The sequence below is a fragment of the Neoarius graeffei genome, chromosome 2 (genome assembly GCF_027579695.1).
Source record: "Neoarius graeffei isolate fNeoGra1 chromosome 2, fNeoGra1.pri, whole genome shotgun sequence".
In the NCBI taxonomy this organism is placed as follows: Eukaryota; Metazoa; Chordata; class Actinopteri; order Siluriformes; family Ariidae; genus Neoarius; species Neoarius graeffei.
Genome location: NC_083570.1, coordinates 89,803,340 through 89,824,773, shown reverse-complemented (window position 1 = coordinate 89,824,773; position 21,434 = coordinate 89,803,340). Strand labels below are relative to the sequence as shown.

Genomic DNA, 21,434 nt, shown 5'->3' with positions numbered 1-21,434 from the left:
TTACCTGACTTCGGCCCACATGATCTGTATACCTGTGTCGTTAAAAACCCATCGCCATACACGTACACGCCAACGTCCGAGGTTCCGGAGCGCGCTCCGGCTTGCTCCAGGAGTGCTCCGGCCGAGGTTCCGGAGCGCGCTCCGGCTTTACTGGATTTACTAGTTTACTGTAATTATGATCCGGCAGCTATTTACACCGGATCCAGTGTAAATAGCTGCTGGAGCCAACGTCCGAGAATTAAGCAGCGCGCTCCGGCTTGCTCGCGGAGTGCTCCGGCCGAGGTTCCGGAGCTCGCTCCGGCTTGCTCACCCTCAAATTAAGCAGTGCAGTCTGGCTTGCTCGCCCTCAAATTAAGCAGCGTGCTCCGGCTTGCTCCGGAGCAAGCCGTTTAATTTGAGGGCGAGCAAGCCGGAGCGAGCTCCGGAACCTTGGCCGGAGCACTCCGGGAGCAAGCCGGAGCGCGCTGCTTAATTCTCGGACGTTGGCTCCGGCAGCTATTTACACTGGATCCGGTGTAAATAGCTGCCGGATCATAATTACAGTAAACTAGTAAATCCAGTAAAGGAAAAACTTGAGACTGAAAGGTTTTAACAGTCATCCAAATGACTGAACGTTAACATTGCTACAGTAACATACCAGCTATGATGATGTTGACATTAGCTAGTCAACAATAGCTACTACAGAAGAACAAAGAGGTTACAATGGGTTATTTTAGCCTATTTGGTTACACACTCGCTGCCACAGAATGTTAACAGCAATGTAATGCCTTTTCTGGCTAATTTTATTCGTCTTACCTCCAACAAAGTGGTCACTACACAAGTGCTGGTATGCCGAGGGCTGCCAATCTGTTAATGGCCGCTATCCGTCTTCTCCATCGGGATCCGATAAAATGATAACCCTTGCCTTGTTTGTTGATGGTTACTACATCCAGGTGCACAACAATATAGTGGCATGATGGAAGTCTTGCTGAAAGTAAAAGCTTTCTTTGCTGCCGTTCCTCAATGCTGGCTGTGGTAAACTACTGGTAGTACATGTCCAAAATGGCGGCCGCGTTTGTCGTGACGTCACGTGAAAAGGGTCCATACGATAGTAATCAGGGTTCTCCACGGATTGAAAATATAGGGGGGTGGGGTGAATCGGATGACCTTGAAACAAATTTGCATAAATTTACATATGTCATTTGCATAAAATACTCTCAAATAGTAATCATTTAGAATAGAGGAATCAATTGGACCGATGTTTTTGATGTTGACAGTGGAACGCTTGCACGTAAAACCGAATCGCTCGAGAGACATTTCGACAGAGTGTACGCACTTCTTCAAGAGCGACAGTAACCCTGACAGCCAGGTTATATCCTCACGGTTTCATAGGCAATATCACGCTTGCCGCACCAACTTTGAACTTTTTGTTTTTATCCTTTATTTCTCTGCCGACAATAACAATCCGTTATCTCGAACTTGGTGTCGATTCACACGTTATTATAAAGGCGTGTTATCTCCCGGCGCAAGAACAATGTGTCAAAAACGCCGAAGTGTGAAACGCTTATCTTAGACTATAATCGTCAGACTGACTAAACTAATTGCTGGTAAATGAGTTTCACACTCGGGTGTTGTCACGTTGTCGGTACTCCAACAGAGAAAGGCTATCTGTCACAAAGAAAACAAAGGGACGTCTCTTCCTCATACCTGCTAACCTTGAAAAAATTTTATGAGTACAATTTCATGAGTGTCCCTCACCCCAACCCGGCGCGCATGCGCCCCCGCAGACCAAAAACGCACTTTCAGTCCAGTTTTATTGATTGACCTTGGGAACATAGTCCAGTTTTGTAAAACATTCCTATTGATAGACTTTGGGAAACTGTTATTGATGGCTCTTGGGAACGTCCTTCCGTTTTGAAAAGCACAACAAACATTAAATACATGTGCAAATGAAATGAAATTAAACCAGAGCCACTCTTTCAAAATAAATAACACATTAAATTAATACAGTATGTAAAAAAGGCACTTTCAACACAAAACATGGTCTGCACAAATTTCCCATGCAATAGGTTTAGACTTCTGCATTTTTTAACATGTTGGAAGTATATTGCATTATACAGTAAAAATATTGCATTATACAGTACACTGCAGTATTTTGTAGTACGCCTTTTTCATGTGCAAACTATTGCATTTGCATTCGAAATATTGCATTTACTGCAGTAATACTATATAAAAAAGCATTTGATACTGCAGTACCACGCAGGGTTTTTCATAAGAGGGATGACCAATTTTCGACTTCACATCATCTGCAAACATTCTAGGCTACCACTGACAGAAGTTACCGACTGCCCTTAAGATATACAACACACTACGTTTTGTTGAGCACATCAACAAAGTGGTACTTATTAGGGCTGTAACGATATGCGTATCGAAATCGCGATACGCAGAGCCACGATCCGTATCGCGATACAAGAAGGCAGAATCGCGGTACACCCTTTCAAGCTTCTCCTCAGCCCAAAAACAGAGGCGCTTCCAAACTTCAATTTATGAATACTTTTTACTTTTTATTTAAATTACATTTTAAACTTACTTAAATTACTTTTATTTTTGTATATCTATTAGTAAGTCGTTTTTTCGCCGACCTGCGACAATCTTCTGCGAGTCACGCAACGTCCACACTCGCCACTGGCAGAGCATTCATGTCTTTTAAGCGGTCGCCATTCTGGTTGCGACGCAGGGAGCGAATCTGTAAACAAGCAGCTCATTGGCTGGCTAGGTGTGCCACAAGCCAGTCACAATCACTTGACCGGAAAGGCATGCAGTGTTGCCAGATTGGGCGGGTTTAGTGCTTTTTGGCTGGTTTTGAACATATTTTGGGATGGAAAACGTTAGCAATATCTGGCAACACTGAAGGCATGTCTGCTTGGGCGGAAGCCTTCTGCGGCAGTTACATTTTGACACGCGAGCAATGTTTCACCATAAAAATTCCGTAATTTCCATCTGTTTTCCGCGATCACAGAAAATCATTGGCCCGATGAGAGTGAGACAGTGAGAGAGCCACACCACCCCCCAAAAAAAAAATCTTAATGGATTTACACGATTTGGAAAAATTATTTTTTCAGAACCGAAAAAAACAGAGCTTCCGGCTCAACAGTATTATTTTGAGAAATAAAACAATCTTTGGATATACATTTGTTCATTTTTGCATACATATTACTCATTCTCTGCAGTGGTCTGAATTATTTATTAAATAGTTAATGTAAGTAAGTAAATGTTAAGTCAAATTTACTACTTTAAAAAAACATTTTTAAAAAAAATCGTGGGCGTATCGAATCGTGGGTCAAAAATCGCGATACGAATCGAATCGCGAGTTGGGTGTATCGTTACAGCCCTAGTACTCATCATAGTGATTCAATGAGAGCGCGAGAGGAATTGTAATCAGGTTTCGTTGGTTACCGCATCGAATATGCAACCTCGAGTGACGGCTTCCAAGTTAAATGAAGAACTTGCAAATGCACAAAATAACGGCTAGGAAGCTTGAGTACACGTGAAACACAACCGTTTCTGTTACAAATATAAAAACGACGTCTCTAACCGACGTTTCAATCCCCGACTCGCTCTAGCCACCTGGCTGCACCGCTGCACTCAAGTCAGAGACGTGAAGGAGGAAGGGGAGGGGCTGAAGAGGGCGGAGCCACACGCTCTCGAAGAGGGGCGGGGGGATCGGGCAAAGCGTTCCATTCTGGCTTTGAGTTTTCTCACAGATCAGCGGTATCAACTTCAGCAAGAACTTGACTGAAATGCGAGTTCGGACGATATGCGTACTTTTTAATGGGAAAACGTACAGTCGTACAATGAGGTAAAAATTCGTAGCAGCTACGCAAGATGCGGACAGGTTGGCAGGTATGCTTCCTTTTGTAAAGGGGCGGCAGAAATTAAACGGGGTCGGGAATCACAGAAAGGGGGGCGGCCCGCACCTCTAAAACCCCTCGTGGAGAACCCTGGATAGTAATAATGCGGAAGTGAAATATGCGCATGCGTGAAAATGTACTTCCTTTTCCCGGTTGTCATTGTATCACCAAGCGCCGGGAAAACAACGTGGATGAAGACACCAGTGTTGCCAGATACTGCTGACGTTTTCCAGCCCAAAATATGTTCAAATCCGCCAAAATGCACTTAAAACCGCCCAATCTGGCAACACTGGAAGACACGCAGTTCTGTTGTTGATATTCGCCAATTTGGAAGCGCAAAATACCAGGATGCAAATTATGCAGTGCCCGTATGTAATCAACTCTCCTCACGCGTAGTGAGTCTACCCCTGTAGCGTTCAGACGTCCCATTTTATATCGGTGCTGCCCCGCAAACTAGCATTTACTCCGGAGTAAATTTCTTAAACCACCTCCCGAGCAGGGTTAGATTTGCACCGGTTTAAGCAGCTTTCAGGGGCGACACCGGTATAACTTTGTACCGTGTGAACGCTCTACCGGGGCAGCCCCGGTGCTACACCGGGGTAAAAGTTGCTGTGTGAACACCCCTTATGTGCTCTGTCCGTCTCCCTCAGGTCGCTATTTTGATGAGATCAGCCAGGACACGGGGAAGTACTGTTTTGGTGTGGAGGACACGCTGAAGGCCTTGGAGATGGGCGCAGTGGAGATCCTCATCGTTTACGAGAACCTGGACACCATGAGATACATCCTACGAGTACATGGGACAGAGGGCAACGGAGCAGAGAACGGTAAACACACACACACACTGCCTGACACCATGATCATGCTGTAATAGAAAACAGCAAAGGTACACAAACACTGGTGCACACGCACACTTTTTTTTTTACTCCACAGCCCTGCACTTGGATCCATGAGCGATATGAGTGCATGGATCCAAGCTTGGGTACACACTGATGTGAGATTTGTTCAGTGAGTAGAAAGAAGTCAAGGGCAGTGGAGCAAGCTCTCTTCGAGCAGGATCATCCAGCTGTCAGGTGTGTGTAGTGTTTTTCCTGCATTCCTGACCCTGGTCTATTTGATTGTTAGCCTTGGACAGGACATCTTGTATCCTTTAGGGCTGTCTCAAACGATCACTCTTTAAACGATTAATCTAGCCATTTATTTTTTCGATTATTCAACTAATCTAACGCCTAATATATTTTGATTAACCTCATAATTTTATTGCAATTATTTTCCAGTTAGTTATTTAATATAACAATTTGCCCCGTCCAACACACACACACAAAAAAAAACCTTCTGAAATGTTAAAGGAACAGTCCACCGTACTTCCATAATGAAATATGCTTTTATCTGAATTGAGACGAGCTGCTCCGTACCTCTCCGAGCTTTGCGCGACCTCCCAGTCAGTCAGACGCAGTCAGACGCGCTGTCACTCCTGTTAGCAATGTAGCTAGGCTCAGTATGGCCAATGGTATTTTTTGGGGCTGTAGTTAGATGCGACCAAACTCTTCCGCGTTTTTCCTGTTTACATAGGTTTATATGACCAGTGATATGAAACAAGTTCAGTTACACAAATTGAAACGTAGTGATTTTCTATGCTATGGAAAGTGCGCACTATAATGACAGGCGTACTAACACCTTCTGCGCGCTTCGACAGCGCATTGATACCTGAGTTCCGTATCAATGCGCTGCCGAAGCGCGCAGAAGGTGTTAGTACGCCTGTCATTATAGTGCGCACTTTCCATAGCATAGAAAATCGCTACGTTTCAATTTGTGTAACTGAACTTGTTTCATGTCACTGGTCATATAAACCTATGTAAACAGGAAAAACGCGGAAGAGTTTGGTCGCATCTAACTACAGCCCCAAAAAATACCATTGGCCATACTGAGCCTAGCTACATTGCTAACAGGAGTGACAGCGCGTCTGACTGCGTCTGACTGACTGGGAGGTCGCGCAAAGCTCGGAGAGGTACGGAGCAGCTCGTCTCAATTCAGATAAGAGCAGATTTCATTATGGAAGTACGGTGGACTGTTCCTTTAACATTTCGATATTTATTAAAACATTTCTTAAACACCACACTGAGCATTATTCTTTAACAAAACACTTTCCAAACTCAAAAAGCAAGACCTTTTGGTGAGATTTTGGATGTGACATATTTTTCAGGGCAGCTTTCACTTTGTCTGTGATGGCCAAGTACAGTGCTGAGCATAAATGAGTGCACCCCCTTTGAAAAGTAACATTTTAAGCAATATCTCAATGAACACAGTTTCCAAAATGTTGACAAGACAAAGTTTAATATAACATCTGTTTAACTTATAACATGAAAGTAAGGTTAATAATATAACTTGGATTACACATTTTTTCAGTTTTACTCAAATTAGGGTGGTGCAAAAATGAGTACACCCCACAACAAAAACTACTACATCTACATACCTGCAAACTAGTCACCTTTCGGCGAAATTCGCCGTTTTGATCCCAAAATAGGTCACTTGTGTGAATCGTGTAGATCCGAAGGGGGGGGGGGGGTGCGTGAGGCTACGTTGCCGAACATTTGGTTTCAATGTACTACTACTTCAAAGTACTACTACTACTTTTCTCCTCACACCCACATTCAGACCATTTCCGCCTTCTTCATACTTCAAACGTCTCTCTGATTGGATGACATTCCAACGAGCCAATAGTCTTACAGAACGCTGGACAGTATCCGTGAATTGTAACTGAATAGAGGCGGGGTTTTCTTGAATACGGGTGTGTATAGGAGGATGGCAGAGATCATCCAAACGCAATGCAGAACGGGACACTGAGTCTTGAAAACAGTTCACGGAATCATATTTTCTGATTTTTTCCGGAACTCTATATTACATCTGGAGACGGAAAAACATTTTTAGTATGCGGAGAAAGCTGTGTTACGATGAGTGCGATTTAAAGAGGCTTTAGGGTGTTTTTTTGGTACCTGTGATTTGGTGGTCTGAGAGTCGCGTTTTTATGACGCAAGGGGCGGGGCTGTTACGTTTGAACCGAACGCGCGACACGGAAGATGTTTCTGTGGGCTGAAACAAAACAGAAAAAAGTCAAATCAGTTTGAGTAAAGTCATTTTTTGTTGAATATAAGGATCTATAAACGCGTGTTTTGGGTAAGAGAAATAATTTTTATGTGAAACTATTGGTGGGATTGTCAAAACTATAACGTAATGTGTTGATCTCGGTTGTATTCAGAGACCCAGTTAGTTGTGTGTGAGTGAGAGAGAGTGAGTGTTTGTGAGAGAGAGAGAAAGTGAGAGAGTGTGAGTGAGAGAGTGTGTGTGTGAGAGAGAGAGAGAGAGAGAGAGATTCTCTCTCACTCACTCACACACACACACACTCTCACACCATGAATTTGGCAGCACTGAAGGAAAGGAGGGCTGAATTTGGTGTCCAGCCATCTACCAGTGCTGCTGGTAATAGGGCAGAGGTGGTGAAGAAGGATAGCATGGCGCGGAAGAGGCACATGGCAGAGCAGCATAAACGTGCCCTTGAACGGCTTGTTCGGGCCAAAAGGTCTAAAAAAAAAAAAAAAATGATAAACTGGTCTGCTGAAGAAAGTTTCCAGTGTCACACTTCAAAATTTACTTTAAATTCAAATTTTACTTTTTATACTTTTCCTTCCTTAATGGTAATGTAATGAGGTGTCGGATGCAAAACTGAAAATTGCAAAGCTAAAAATGAATAAATCTTGTTTTTGTTTTAAATGTTGTCTCTTCCCTTTATTTTCCTTGATCGCACGCTGTTTAAGGGGGCCGGGGGGGGGTTACCGGTAGTTTGTCACCTTTTTCAACCCTCATGAGTTTGCAGGTATGCATCTAGTACTTTGTATGGCCTCCATGATTTTTAATGACGGCACCAAGTCTTCTAGGCATGGAATGAACAAGCTGGCGACATTTTGCAACATCAATCTTTTTCCATTCTTCAACAACGACCTCTTTTAGTGACTGGATGCTGGATGGAGAGTGATGCTCAACTTGTCTCTTCAGAATTCCCCATAGGTGTTCGATTGGGTTCAGATCAGGAGACATACTTGGCCACTGAATCACTTTCACCCTGTTCTTCTTCAGAAATCCAACAGTGGCCTTAGATGTGTGTTTAGTCATGTTGGAAAAGTGCACGACGACCAAGGGCACGGAGTGATGGTAGCATCTTCTCTTTCAGTATAGAGCAATACATCTGTGAATTCATGATGCCATCAATGAAATGCAGCTCCCCGACACCAGCAGCACTCATGCAGCTCCACATAAGGACACTGCCACCACCATGTTTCACTGTAGGCACCATGCATTTTTCTTTGTATTCCTCACCTTTGCGACGCCATACAGTTTTGAAGCCATCAGTTCCAAAAACCTTTATCTTGGTCTCATCACTCCAGAGTATAGAGTCCCAGTAGTCTTCATCTTTGTCAGCATGGGCCCTGGCAAACTCTAGGCGGGCTTTTTTGTGCCTGGGCTTTAGGAGAGGCTTCTTTCATGGACGGCATCCATGCATGCCATTCCTCTGCAGTGTACGCCGTATTGTGTCACGGGAAATAGTCACCCCAGGTTGGCTTTCTACTTCTTTAGATAACTGCAGTGAACTTGCAGGCCGATTTTCTTCAACCCTTCTCATCAGAAGACGCGCCTGTCGAGGTGTTAAACTTCCGTGGATGACCTGGACGTCTCTGTGAGATGGTTGCAGTTCCATCTTTCTTAAATTTTTGTACCACTTTTGCTACAGTATTCTGACTGATAAGTAAAGCTTTGCTGATCTTCTTGTAGTCTTCACCTTTGTGGTGTAAAGAAATTATTTTCTTTGGGGAATTCTGAAGAGACAAGTTGAGCATCACTCTCCATCCAGCATCGTCACTAAAAGAGGTCATTGCTGAAGAATGGAAAAAGATTGATGTTGCAAAATGTCGCCAGCTTGTTCATTCCATGCCTAGAAGACTTGGTGCTGTCATTAAAAATCATGGAGGCCATACAAAGTACTAGATGTAGTAGTTTTTGTTGTGGGGTGTACTCATTTTTGCACCACCCTAATTTAAGTAAAACTGAAAAATGTGTAATGTAAGTTATATTATTAACCTTACTTTCCCATTGTAAGTTAAACAGATGTTATATTAAACTTTGTCTTGTCAACATTTTGGAAATTGTTTGTGTTCATTGAGATATTGTTTAAAATGTTACTTTTCAAAGGGGGTGCACTCATTTACGCTCAGCACTGTATATTCTCTATTAAATCCATGAAGTGATGCCTGGAGGGAAGTGCATACCCTGGGTGAAATGTTTTAATCATGTCACAGATAGGGCTGGGTTCAAAAGATCGATCCACGATCCGATATCGATTCGCGTTCAAAAAATACGAGATCGATTCAAAAATGTGTGGATTGATCTCTTCCAGGTGGCTATAGGCACTATTTTCTCGACCGCGCAAGGACCGCTATAAAAAGCGGGTGCCGACAAACGAAATCGAAACTTAAGAACGCGAGATGGCTGAAGCTGCGCGGCTAAAATCACCGCCTGGCCTGAAAGCTGATGTATGGCATTACTTTGGATTCAAACGTTACGAGGACAGAGACTAACTTGACAGAACAAAAGCAGCGTGCAAACTGTGCCACATAGAGGTAAAATATAGTGGCAATACAACCAATCTCCGCAACCACTTATCCAGGCACCACGCCGACACAGTTTCAGCTAAACCTGCGGCGAATCAAACTGCACTGGAGAAGGCATTTGGTGTTAAATTTCCTTCAAATTCTCAGCGTGCCTTGAGCATAACCGAGGGTGTTGGAATATTTATTAGTAAAGACCTATGCCCCTACAGTGTCGTAGAAAATGCTGGATTCAAACTACTGGTGAAGAGACTGGAACCACGCTATGTCCTACCCAGTCGCAAACATTTGAGGGAAACTGTTATCCCAAAAATGTATGCGAAAACAAAAGACACACTTGCACATTGGCTGAAGTCTGCCGAGAGGGTGGCGTTGACCTGCAACTGCTGGACCCAGCAATATCTAAGTAGATCGATATCGAATCGGATCGTGACCTTAGGAATCGGAATCGAATCGATCCAGGAAATCTGGATCGATTCCCAGCCCTAGTCACAGAAGCCTTCACCTTCCACAGTGGAGACGGGTCTCATGTCCTTTATAAGCACCTGTAAAATGCTGTCAGTGAGGTCTGCAGCCGTCCGGGGATTGCAGGGATTTGAGGTCCTTTTTTTTGAAAAAAAAAAAAATCCCCCACACTGCTTTGTCCAGGGGCTTCAAAGTTTGGGAGAATAGCAGGGTACAAATAATTTACAGCAGGGTGCAAAATGGTAAAATGTCTGCCAGCGGCATACATAATGCACGCAAAGCGTGCAGGGCGATAGATAGATAGATAGATAGATAGATAGATAGATAGATAGATAGATAGATAGATAGATAGATATGCATGCATGCATGCAAGTACAAATTTTTCATGGAGCGGGATGGTTTGGAACAGGCCATCTAAAATTGGGATAACATTTACCCGGGACGGGTATTTGAGGCGGGTCATCTAGCTTAAGCTTGATTAGCGTTGTTACGCACGCCAGTGTTTCCCACAGAAATTTTGGAGACTATGGGGGAGGTGCGGGGGTTGTTTAAAATTGAGTGATATGTTAAATATTAAGTTATTACTGAAAAACTATTGATTTAAAAAAACAAAGACACTGAGAAATGGTCCTATAAACAACTTTACCAATATAAAAGATTACCAGGACTACAAAAATGCAGAAAAATAGGCTTTACTTATCCAAATGCACCTGTTGGTTCAAAAGTTAAAGTGCAGAGAACCTCACAGCACAACATGAAGTTACCTTAAAATATAATATAAACGCCTCAGCTTTCATGTAAGAAAAAAAAAACTATTAATACTAGTACTGTGTGCAGGCAGTCCCTCCTGAAGACTAAATTAAACAATTATAAACTAATAAAATAAATGGCTCAGGCTTCATAGAAGAAAAAAACAATTTGAACAGAATCTCACAGTGTGATGCTGAAGCTGCCTAAACAATGGACAATAAAATACCATTTTGGCAAAAACGTTGGCATCCATTAATTTCTTGTATTAAGTAAAAAAAAATATGTTGCCAGATACTGCTGACGTTTTACAGCCCAAAATATGTTCAAAACCCGCCAAAATGCACTTAAAACCGCCCAGATTGGGCGGGAAAACGCGCAATCTGGCAACACAGGCGGCAGTAATGGCTGCACTCGTGTCGAGGATGTAAACGCAGTTGATGCGGCAACGGACATACATGACATAGTGGATGTAATTTACGTTCACAATTTTTTTTTTTTTGCTGTCAGAAATATTGAATATTAAATTTTGTGACTTGACTGACAATAGCCGGCGGCATAACAAGCCATAGCCGGCGATTTGCCGCCGGTGACCGGCTACTTTTGAGACCGCTGTTTGTCTGCTCTGAAAAAGATTAACATAATGCACATGAATGACAATCGCAAATCTGAAACCTGAGGATATAATTTCTAAGCTATTGCTGTGTTGTCATGCACCTATTCAGAGATATTGGTCCTCAAATTCAATAGGATTTCTATCTCTAGGATTAAGTTAATAATCACTGCAATATTTTTTACTGAATAAATTGCTTCAGTAGGCCGATAGTTGCTAAAAGATGGAATGATTTCAAAACTAGAGAAGCATTTTTATCATAGTTAGGTTTACGTCAGTGAGCAAGGAAGCTACATTCTGTGAAAATAGTTGTAAACGATAATTTGGCTTGCTTGCTCACTCACTCACGGAATAAGTAAACAGAAAGAAAACGTAAACCGGCTAAAACAGCGTTAACGTCAGCTCCAGTAGCGGTGCAGAATTTAGTATGATATAAAAAAAATTACACAAATCAATCTGACTGTGGTGACGTTTCCAGGCTTGGGTGGAGAAGAGGCAAAGAAAGTAAACAGAACTTCTGGAGTTTTGCTGCCATCTTGACTCGCTGCACCAGCGTGTTTCCTCTTCATGTGCCCGTGCATGACGGTCGTGCTAGAGCGATATGCCAGATGCACTTTGCAGAGTCTGCAGACGACCCCACTGTTGGTGTCAAGATTAAAGTATTCCCAAACTTTGGATGACCGTGTGCGAGCCTTTTTTGCCACGTGTTGCTCGACACGCTCCGTTGTACTGCTGGTAGACGCAGCCATGTTGCGAAAGTAGATTACACAGACGCAAATTATTCACGTAATCCATTACGTCAACGCGTCGTCCCAGCCCTTGCTCTGCGTTTGTATCCGGTTAAACCAAAGACGATTGATATAAACGTTCCGGTTTTGTTCTATGAAAATTTTCCCTGTGTGGTTTTACACAACGTGTCGACACTAAAATTCCACGTCGAATAATTTTTATAGTCGACAATGTCAATTACGTCGGATAATCGTCCCAGCCGTAGTATCTTCAGGGTCTCCGCGGATCCTTAAAAAGTCTTAGTCTTATTTTTAATGTGTTTTTTAAGGTCTTAAAAAGCATTATATTTCGCTATTTTTTGAGCTATGGTATTAAATTTCACATGGGAGGTATTAAATTTCATCCGCGTAGCCTACGGTAAATGAAAAAAAAACATATGTCTGGATTTTTTTTCCGCGCTAACATTATTTATTCAACCAGCGTCGTTTGTTATCAAGATGCTGAACAAGTAGCACAAGAGCCGTTGTGTGTCTAGCATTAGTTCTAATAGCGCAGGAACCACGCCACAGGGGCAGTGTGTTCTTTTACCCATGTAGTAGAACCATTGAGAGTAGAGCAGACGAGGAAGAAGTGGTTGAACTTGAACGGAGATGGGGAAGTGTAAGTTTAGTAACAAGTGGCTTGAGGAGCCAAAATACAAAAGTTGGCTAACAACAGCAACTTCAGAATATGAAGCGAGATGTAAGGTATGTCGGAAAGACATCAAGTTAACAACAATGGGCTGTAAAGCCCTTGACGCTCACTCGAAAGGGGAAAAGCATATGCGCTATGCTGCTAGTCGGGCAACAACAGTCCTCATGCCAATGTTCGCCTCTACGGTCACAAAAAGTGCAACGCCAGCTTTAGCGTCTCCGGCAGCGCTCGAAACTAACGGTGTCCCGACGTCCCGGGGACCATAAAAAATGTCATCGGGACACAAAATTATTATATCTGGGACAATCCCGGGACAATGGAAAAAAATAGATCTAGAAAAAAAGTTCTACATTAATATTATTTACAAAGCTGTAACACATACGTAGACATTCACCTAATTTGTCAATTTTAATTTTAAAACGTTAACAGCGAAAAATACATAGTAGCTACACTTTCGATGCACCTGCATCCGTAGGCTACAGAGCAGCGCATTCTGTTCTAGAATCTTCGGCCGGTGTCCGCATTATATGGACTTGGAATGGAATTGCTACCGCACACGCTGCGCCGACTCTTGCCTGAACAAAAATGCTGAAGTGGTTGAAGCGGACCGACCGCGGGGAAGAAACTGAAAGCCCAGACATAATGTCTCCGGGACCTTCAGGATCCAAAGTGTCATCGCCTGGTCTGCAGGCAACGCTAGCAACTGAATGAACACTGTTAGACACGTTATAAAATACAACAGGAATGATGTGGCTGGATAACGGATAAAATGGATAACGGAAAGTTCATAAAAATGGATAACGGAAAGTTCATAAAATGGATAACGGTAATGGTGAAAATGATAAGTTGGCCTTATAAGTGCCAACAGATATTCAAGGTATAAGTAGATGAAATGAACATAAAAGGGGTCTTATTTTCAACTAAAGTGTACTGCAGATGTAGGGAGTTGAAACATTTTCTGAATGAGCTCGTTGGCCCCTTTAAATAAACAGGTATCTATTCATACAGTGAGATCGCCAAAGTTTAATAAACTGAAAATGCAATAACTGTAATTTTGAAGTAGATGATGTATAGGACATGTGTCGCTTGTGTCTTGTGACTTATTGTAAAAAGGATATAAAGGATTCAAAATCGCATAGTTACAAATATAATAGTAACTTCATATGATAATATTAACCACTGGTTATTTCAGAGAGGAAAAAAATGGGGACACTATTGCTTCCATTCGGGACAATACAACACAGAATTCGGGACCACTGGGGGACACAAAGAAAAAAAGTTAATTTCGAGCCCTGGTCTCCGGGTCCCAGCACAAGTGCTTTCGCGGCATTCGCCCCAACCGCTACGCTGAAGGCAGAAATACTGTGGGTTCTGCAGAAGATGCACTTATTTATTTAAAAAAAATGCTTTGAACTTAACCTAGAGTGTGCTTTTTTTTTTAAACTGTACATATTTGTTCCGCGGTAGTGGTCTTATTTTTTATACTCAGTGGTCTTAAAATGGTCTTAAAAAGTATTATTTTTGCTGGTCAGAAATGTGCAGAGACCCTGATCTTTTACTATATGTCGAAACTGGTAAACTCTGGTCAAACTTGGACAAGCTGAGCTCGCGAAGGAGTGTGTGTGTGTGTTCAGAGTAGAGTTAAATGGTTCACCAGTCCTCGATGGCTGATCCTGATTATGTATTTGGGTCAAATTTGTTGGCCCAGTTCACATTTGTATTTTTGAAAAACAAAGACTTTCTCACAACTACTACACACGGTTCCAAGATTGTTATACACTGCAGAGTCCAAAAAAAAAAAATGCGTACTAATTTCATTGGACCACCTTTAGCTTTGGTCACGGCACTTGTTCACCGTTATTGTTTTAACAACCTTGTACAACATTGATATCCATCCAGAGTAGCTTTTCTTTTTTTTTTTTTTTTTTTTAAATCCCCCCTGTTGGCCAAAAGGCCCGAAGGGAGGTTATCGTGGCGATGTCTATCCCGGGAAGGGCACTCCTCCTTCTGAGGTAGGGATGTTAACCGATGACCGTTTGACCGGTGGTTGACCGAATCGTCACCTGGTTAATTTTTTTTGGTTGTCGGTTAAAAAAAAAAAATCAATCGTTTTGAAGCTGCTGATTTTGGAGCAGAGAACCTGGAGTTCTGTGTTGTAAACGCTTGGGGCATGCCATGCGGTGTAAGGACGACAGCTGACAAATCAGAAACACCCATTCAGTCATGTCCCGCCCTCCCGCCCCAGTTGAAGACAGCTGCCACTCGGCGAAAGAAAAGTGTAGACACAGGCTTTTTAGCTTACAAATTACTTTTTTTATTTTTTTTTTTTAATTATTATTAGAAGGAAGATCGAGTTTAGTCCTGCCTTGGCCAGTGCATTCTGAAAGTATGTTTCGGTCTGTAGCCAACAATACATGTTATTGCAGATCAGATCTCTCCACACAAACTAAAGGCGCAGATGCTGACTTTTGGAGGGAAGGGGAGAGAATGAAACGACAGCGGTGTCTGGAGGGGGAGTGACAAACGCAGCTTTTATGTCTGTGAGCCAAGTCGGTGACGGCTTCAGAGCAACTTCAATACCATGCAGTAATGGCGTGTTGATATTGGTAACGGCGTTATAACGATTGTAGCTAATTAATTAGATTACCCGGCGTTATAACAGCCTTTATTTTAACGCCGTTATTCCCATCACTGAATGTTATGTACTACTTCTAGCACTTGACTTTATTTCCAACATCATCATGGCCAACTGAAACTGTCTCTAAGCTGGAGCCATTTGTCCTCCGCTCCAATACAAACCCCTCGACAGCAGTGCCGCGTTTGACTAAATGTTTCGCGCTGTAGAAAAGGTAATGTGAGTGGAGGGCAGCGACTGGGACTGAATGTGCGGATGCTCGCGGTTAGATTTAGAATAGATTATAATAATTCCAATTCTAGAATTTTAACTCCTAGGTTAACCGACTTTAACCGGCTAATGAGGCTCGGTGGTCGGTCAAGATATTTTTTTTTTTTAGTTTTCGCCATCCCTATTCTGAAGTCGTCGACTCTTAGAATTTTTGGAGGAATTTCACGAAACTTGACAGGATTCTTTGTTATACGTCAGTAATACGCGTATTGCAATGTCGTTCAATTCAGTCGTATTTTCCCAGAGTTATGGCAGAGTTGCCAGTGGGGGATATTGTGCCCTCTGAACACTCTTGTTGCGATCTTGTCTTGATGGCGAGCTTCAAACCACTCTGTAAAGTCTTCTCAAGCACGTCCCAAAGGCTTTCAGGCTGGGTTGCACCAATGTGGTTTAATTTTTAAACTGGATTAAATCACAGTTTATTGACTGTTGCACCAAACTTAAACCTAGTTTACGTTAATCTCTGGTTAAATCGAAACCATGGATAATCTCAGGTTTAAATCACACTTAAACGTAGGTTAAATTTAAATCTGTTGCACCAGTAATTTTTAAAGCCAGGATAAACCTGGATTGCCAGTTTAAAATAAACCACCCCCGGAGGAGGTTTAAGTTAAAGGTTTTCAGTGTTACTAACATGGCTGCATATACTCGCTTGTTGGAATTGGAAGAAAGAGGTCCACGCAGGAATATTCGAGATAGGCTTAACCCTATGCAACTTTATAGCAACAGTGAGTTTTTCCAGCGGTACAGAGTCACAAAAGAGTCTGTAATTTACCTCAATGGGAAAGTTGGGCCAGCTATCAAGCACAGAAGTGACGGGAACGCTGCTGTGCCGCCGCCACTTCTCCAGCTCTTGGTTGCTTTGCACTTTTGTGCCACAGGTTGCTTTCAAATGGTTGATGGGGATCTATTTGGAGTTCACAAGTCCACAGTTTGCAGAATTGTCAACAGGGTGTCTAAAGCTGTGTTCACATATGGGCAATTCCATGTAAATGTCAACCTCACCATGCAAAAATAAAGCAACATGTAATGCATCAAAACCACTCCCAGAGATCTCACCTAGGCCTGTATTTTACAGATGTGAATAAGTTGAACCAATTTGTAACCAACCTAATCTGTCACTGTCAGTCTTTCTTTCTTATAATGTAAAACCCAAGCTAAAATCAACTTTGATCATGTACAATTCTATATTATTGCCACAAGCCACAGAAATGTATGCTAAAATCCACAAAACAGCAAAACAATAGCCATCCTAAATATTATTTAAGAACTTTGATAGTTTTAGCTGATATTTAGAGAGTTTTTCAAAGGGTTATGGTGGTTAAATTGCTGATTTTCTAAACATATGCCATGTCCATTTCAGACGCGTCACATCCATAACGGAATTTCGTCACATCCATAACGCTGACTTTTCCTTCCGAAACTCTGCATGAAATACAAAATATTTTAAACAAAGATTTTTTAATATTCACCTTGGACCCCTCTATCAAACGGATATCTCCATTTCGACATTAGGTTTACAATTTCACAGAGTTTGATAAAAATGTACAGTCACCCAAGAAAAGTGATACTTTTTCTGTCACATCCATAACGCATCTTTTATTGGCGTTTTCTGGCATGCCCTAGATGTACTATGGGAATTGTTCTTGTTCTATCACTTCTCCAGTATGGTACAGCCTTAAAATATGCAACACCTGTTTAAATACTGGGAGACAATAAAACATGCACTGGGTCATTTGTTGCCATTTTGAGTTCAAGTGTCACGTCCATAACGCTGGAATTGCTCATATACAGTGAGAGTAAAAAGTACTTGATCCCTTGCTGATTTTGTTGGTTTGCCCACTAATAAAGACATGATCATTTTATACTTTTAACGGTAGATGTATTCTAACATGGAGAGACAGAATATCAAAAAGAAAATCCAGAAAATAACTTTAAAGAATATATTTTGATTGATATGTATTTCATCTGTCCACACTACGGCAAAGCGCTACAGTACTGATACTGTACCGGTACGAAACCCATACATTTGTGGGTTTCGTACCGATACAGTTATATCGCTACAGTGCAGAACTGTTTTATGTCACGTGAGCCATCCTTGGCCAACCCCTGCATGGGAATGTGCTCGTCGCTCTGGAATCGGGTAAATCTGGATGCCTTTGACCACATGACGACCTTCCATTGCTTCAGATTCCAATCTCTGTGCTCCTGAGCAATGAGAGGTCTTCTCATCTGATAAGAGAACCACTTTAGTGAGGTTAATATCCATTTGGCCACTCATGGTTTAGTCCCAGTCTTGAATTCTCATCGCATTATGCATGTGTCAGTGCTCTTACCTTGAATATTAAACATAGCTCTGAGTTCTGCTGTTGATTTCTGACAATTCGACTTCAAGCGTTTAAGCGATCTCGGATTACGGTCAGTCAGAAGTTTTTCCAAACGCATTTCTTCCATTGAAGTGCATATCCTGGACCAATTTCGTGTTTTTTTTTTAATATGAAAGTATGTCCCTTTACACACTCATCCAGAAGGGTAATTTTGCACAAGGCCATCTGTCTACAGCAGAAAAAAATAAAATAAAACGCGTCTGGAAAAATCCCAAGGGAGTCTGGAGCCAGATTCGTGACGTCACCTGCGGAAGCGCCAGCAGGCTGCGCGAGCTTTGCACGGTTTCAGTGCACAGCCTGTGTAGACCAAGCGCTCCCATTTCTCTCTCATTGTCCGGTCTTTTGGGAAACGATGAGTACTAATCCCATCAAGATTGGTGTTGCTACACCCTCCTACGATACATCTGTTAACCATTTTAATAATTACGCGATGACGTTGAAGAAATTTGCAGAAAACCACCAGGTCGTTTTCTCATAAACAAACCAGCGCTGACGTAGGATTCAGAAGGAGGCGTCCCGCAAATCAATGTTTGCCGGGAAATCCAAACGCCAAGTTTTTTCAGAGACGGACCAATTCACCTCAAATGGCTTGATTTCAACTGAATTTTTCTGGTATTGCGCAAGGTAAAAAACATTGCACAAAATGTGACAGATATTTGACCAAAGTTTAATATAAAATAGGAGAATTACATCGATCTCGCTCCTGAATTTACCCAAGATGTGCACTTGAAGTTAATGATTCACCACAAGGGTGCATGAAATCCCGCAAGGTGATAAAAGTAATGTCCCTGTCTTAATTATGTACCAGTGACCAAAATGGAAAGGATTGAAAAATATTTCTTAATTCTATAAATTCTTCAGGGGTTCACCTCAAGCTTGATTTTTATTTTTTTTTATTTTTAAACCTATTTGCTATTACAGGCCATTATGAAGATGTGCGCATGAACATTGTCGGCATTTTTCCACTCAGGGTACACATTTCTGTTCCAAAATGGTCGTTTTCTGAAAGTTTTCAGACTTTTATAGTCAGTGCATTTTGTTTCCACATATGTTAATATTAGTGTGAAAATTTCATAAGGTATCCTCATCGGATTCAGAAGATATGGCCTGTTGATCAAGACCATCGTTTCGGTGAATTGGTGGGGGCCTCGGAGACGACACCAGTATATGTGCCTGTGTTATTATGCAGTTGGCGTGTTAAAAGATTTATTTCCGGTTGTAGAACATTTTAATGATAGCTTTAACTTAAATAAAAAAACCATGTATGGCAATGAGCACAGAATCAAAAATCTTTTCTCACGAAGAAACGCCTAACGAAGAATTGGGGGCTACGGAGACTACATTTCTCAATTAAACCACTACTCAGTGCAATTACTTCAAGTCTGTAATGACTAAAGGCATTTTTCTACCTTTATTTCTCATGGCAATTATAAAAACATTACGGGAAATTCTTTAACCCTGATTAAACCCCGAGTTTAGAGAGGGCTACGGAGACTACATTGCTTTTTCCATTATCCCAGTGAACGTTTTCAATGAACGCTGAAAGGTGTCGGTGCCTTACAGTCAACACATTTTTTTCTGTGCATTATTCCTACATATATAGAGACTGAAACTACCAAAATGGAGACCATTAAAAGAATCAGTGCTTGAATTTCTGGGTTCCTTTTTGAGAACACTGACCAAAAACATCATTTGGCATAACAACGGGCACGTTATTAAAGAACTGCAAAATTTTTGCCAGGTGATAAATGACTCCTTTATATGCAGATATTAAATTAAGCAGAGATAGTACATTATCATTCATATCAATCTTCTAGCACAAAATGCACTAGAAATGTGGGATTTTGTATGATATATAGCGCTCAATGTACAGTGGAACAGTAGAACATGCCAAAACGGCCCTAAAATGGACCAAAAAGGCATAAAAAAAAAATGAAAATCAACATGGAAACTAAAAATTTAAAAAGCGTTCTCTGTGGTGATCCGATGACACTAATGTAAACATACAAGTTTAATACAAGAAACTTGACATATTTTTTAAAATACACCTGCATAACGTCTTATTTCTCCAAATGTGTACCCTGAGTGGAAAAAATGCCGTTGTCTATTTTTACAGAACTGTTACGTTGCTTAGAATTGTAGATGCAGATTTTTTATATTTTTTTCTTTAAAAAAAACAAAACTCACTGAAACATTGGGCATATTAGGACTCCCTAAAGTGAATGACGCATGAAATGGAATGACGAATGACAGGTAGTAAATTTGAACAATAAATGGTCCCTTGTCATTCAGATTCTTACAAATGGAATAACGATTGAAATCTTTAGTTTTAGACCTCCCTAGGATAAGATAAGTGGGTGCTTGGTGGGATATCAGCTTTTACAAATGGAATGACAGGGTTTCTATATGTATTGCCTTACTTTGAGCTAATGTTGTCAGTGATGTCACCTTTTACAAATGGAATGATAAGGTTTCTAGGTGGAATGACATACTTTGAGGCAATGTTATCAGTGATATCAAATTAACAAATGGAATGACATTGTTTCTAGGGTTAGGGTTAGGTTATAGGTGATATCACTGATAACATTGCCTCAAAGTATGTCATTCCACCTAAAAACACTGTCATTCCATTTGTAAAAGGGGATATCACTGATAACATTAGCTTAAAGTATGTCATTCCACCTGGAAACGCTGTCATTCCATTTGTAAAAGGTGATATCACTGATAACATAACCTAAAAGTATGTCATTCCACTTAGAAACAATGTCATTCCATTTCATGAGCTGAAAGCATGTCATTCCACCTACATTTCAATCGTTATTCCATTTATAAGAATCTGAATGACAAGGGACCATTTATTGTTCAAATCACTAGCTGTCATTCGTCATTCCATTTCATGCGTCATTCACTTTAGGGAGTCCCGGCATATTATACCCTGGGAAAAGGAGTGTGTGTGTGGGGTGGGGTGGGGGGAATGGGTGATCTATAGATGAAAGTCTTCCGGATTTACCCGGAAATGCGAATATTTCACAAAACTCCTTGAAAATCTCCGGTCTCCCGAATGGAGAAATTTATTTTTTGGATTTTTCGCGTTCCTAGACGCGGCGTAATACTTCGCATCGTCCTTGCATGGGCGCCGTCCTTAAATAGCCCAAACATAGTTCATTGATTAAAGACAGGTGTTCTCTGTTAACGGCACGCGTGCTGGAGCTCGTTAGGCGCACGAGCTAAGGCGCGTAGGACTGATACTTCTGCGCAAGCGCAACACAATCGCACTAGAAAGCATGTTCACGCTGCCAGTGTAGCTGCAGTCTTTTTAATTGCGAATTATGAGCATTTCCTGTTTTTTTT

At 41.6% G+C, this 21,434-nt stretch overlaps 1 protein-coding gene across 1 annotated transcript in view; it reads left to right on the top strand.

The window, feature by feature from the left end:
• Nucleotides 1-21,434, top strand: part of etf1a (eukaryotic translation termination factor 1a) — a 99,612-nt gene that overhangs the window by 58,939 nt on the left and 19,239 nt on the right. The window contains exon 8 of the mRNA XM_060910449.1: nt 4,541-4,714. Coding sequence (XP_060766432.1) covers nt 4,541-4,714 — 174 coding nt within the window. The remainder of the gene's footprint in view (nt 1-4,540; nt 4,715-21,434) is intronic.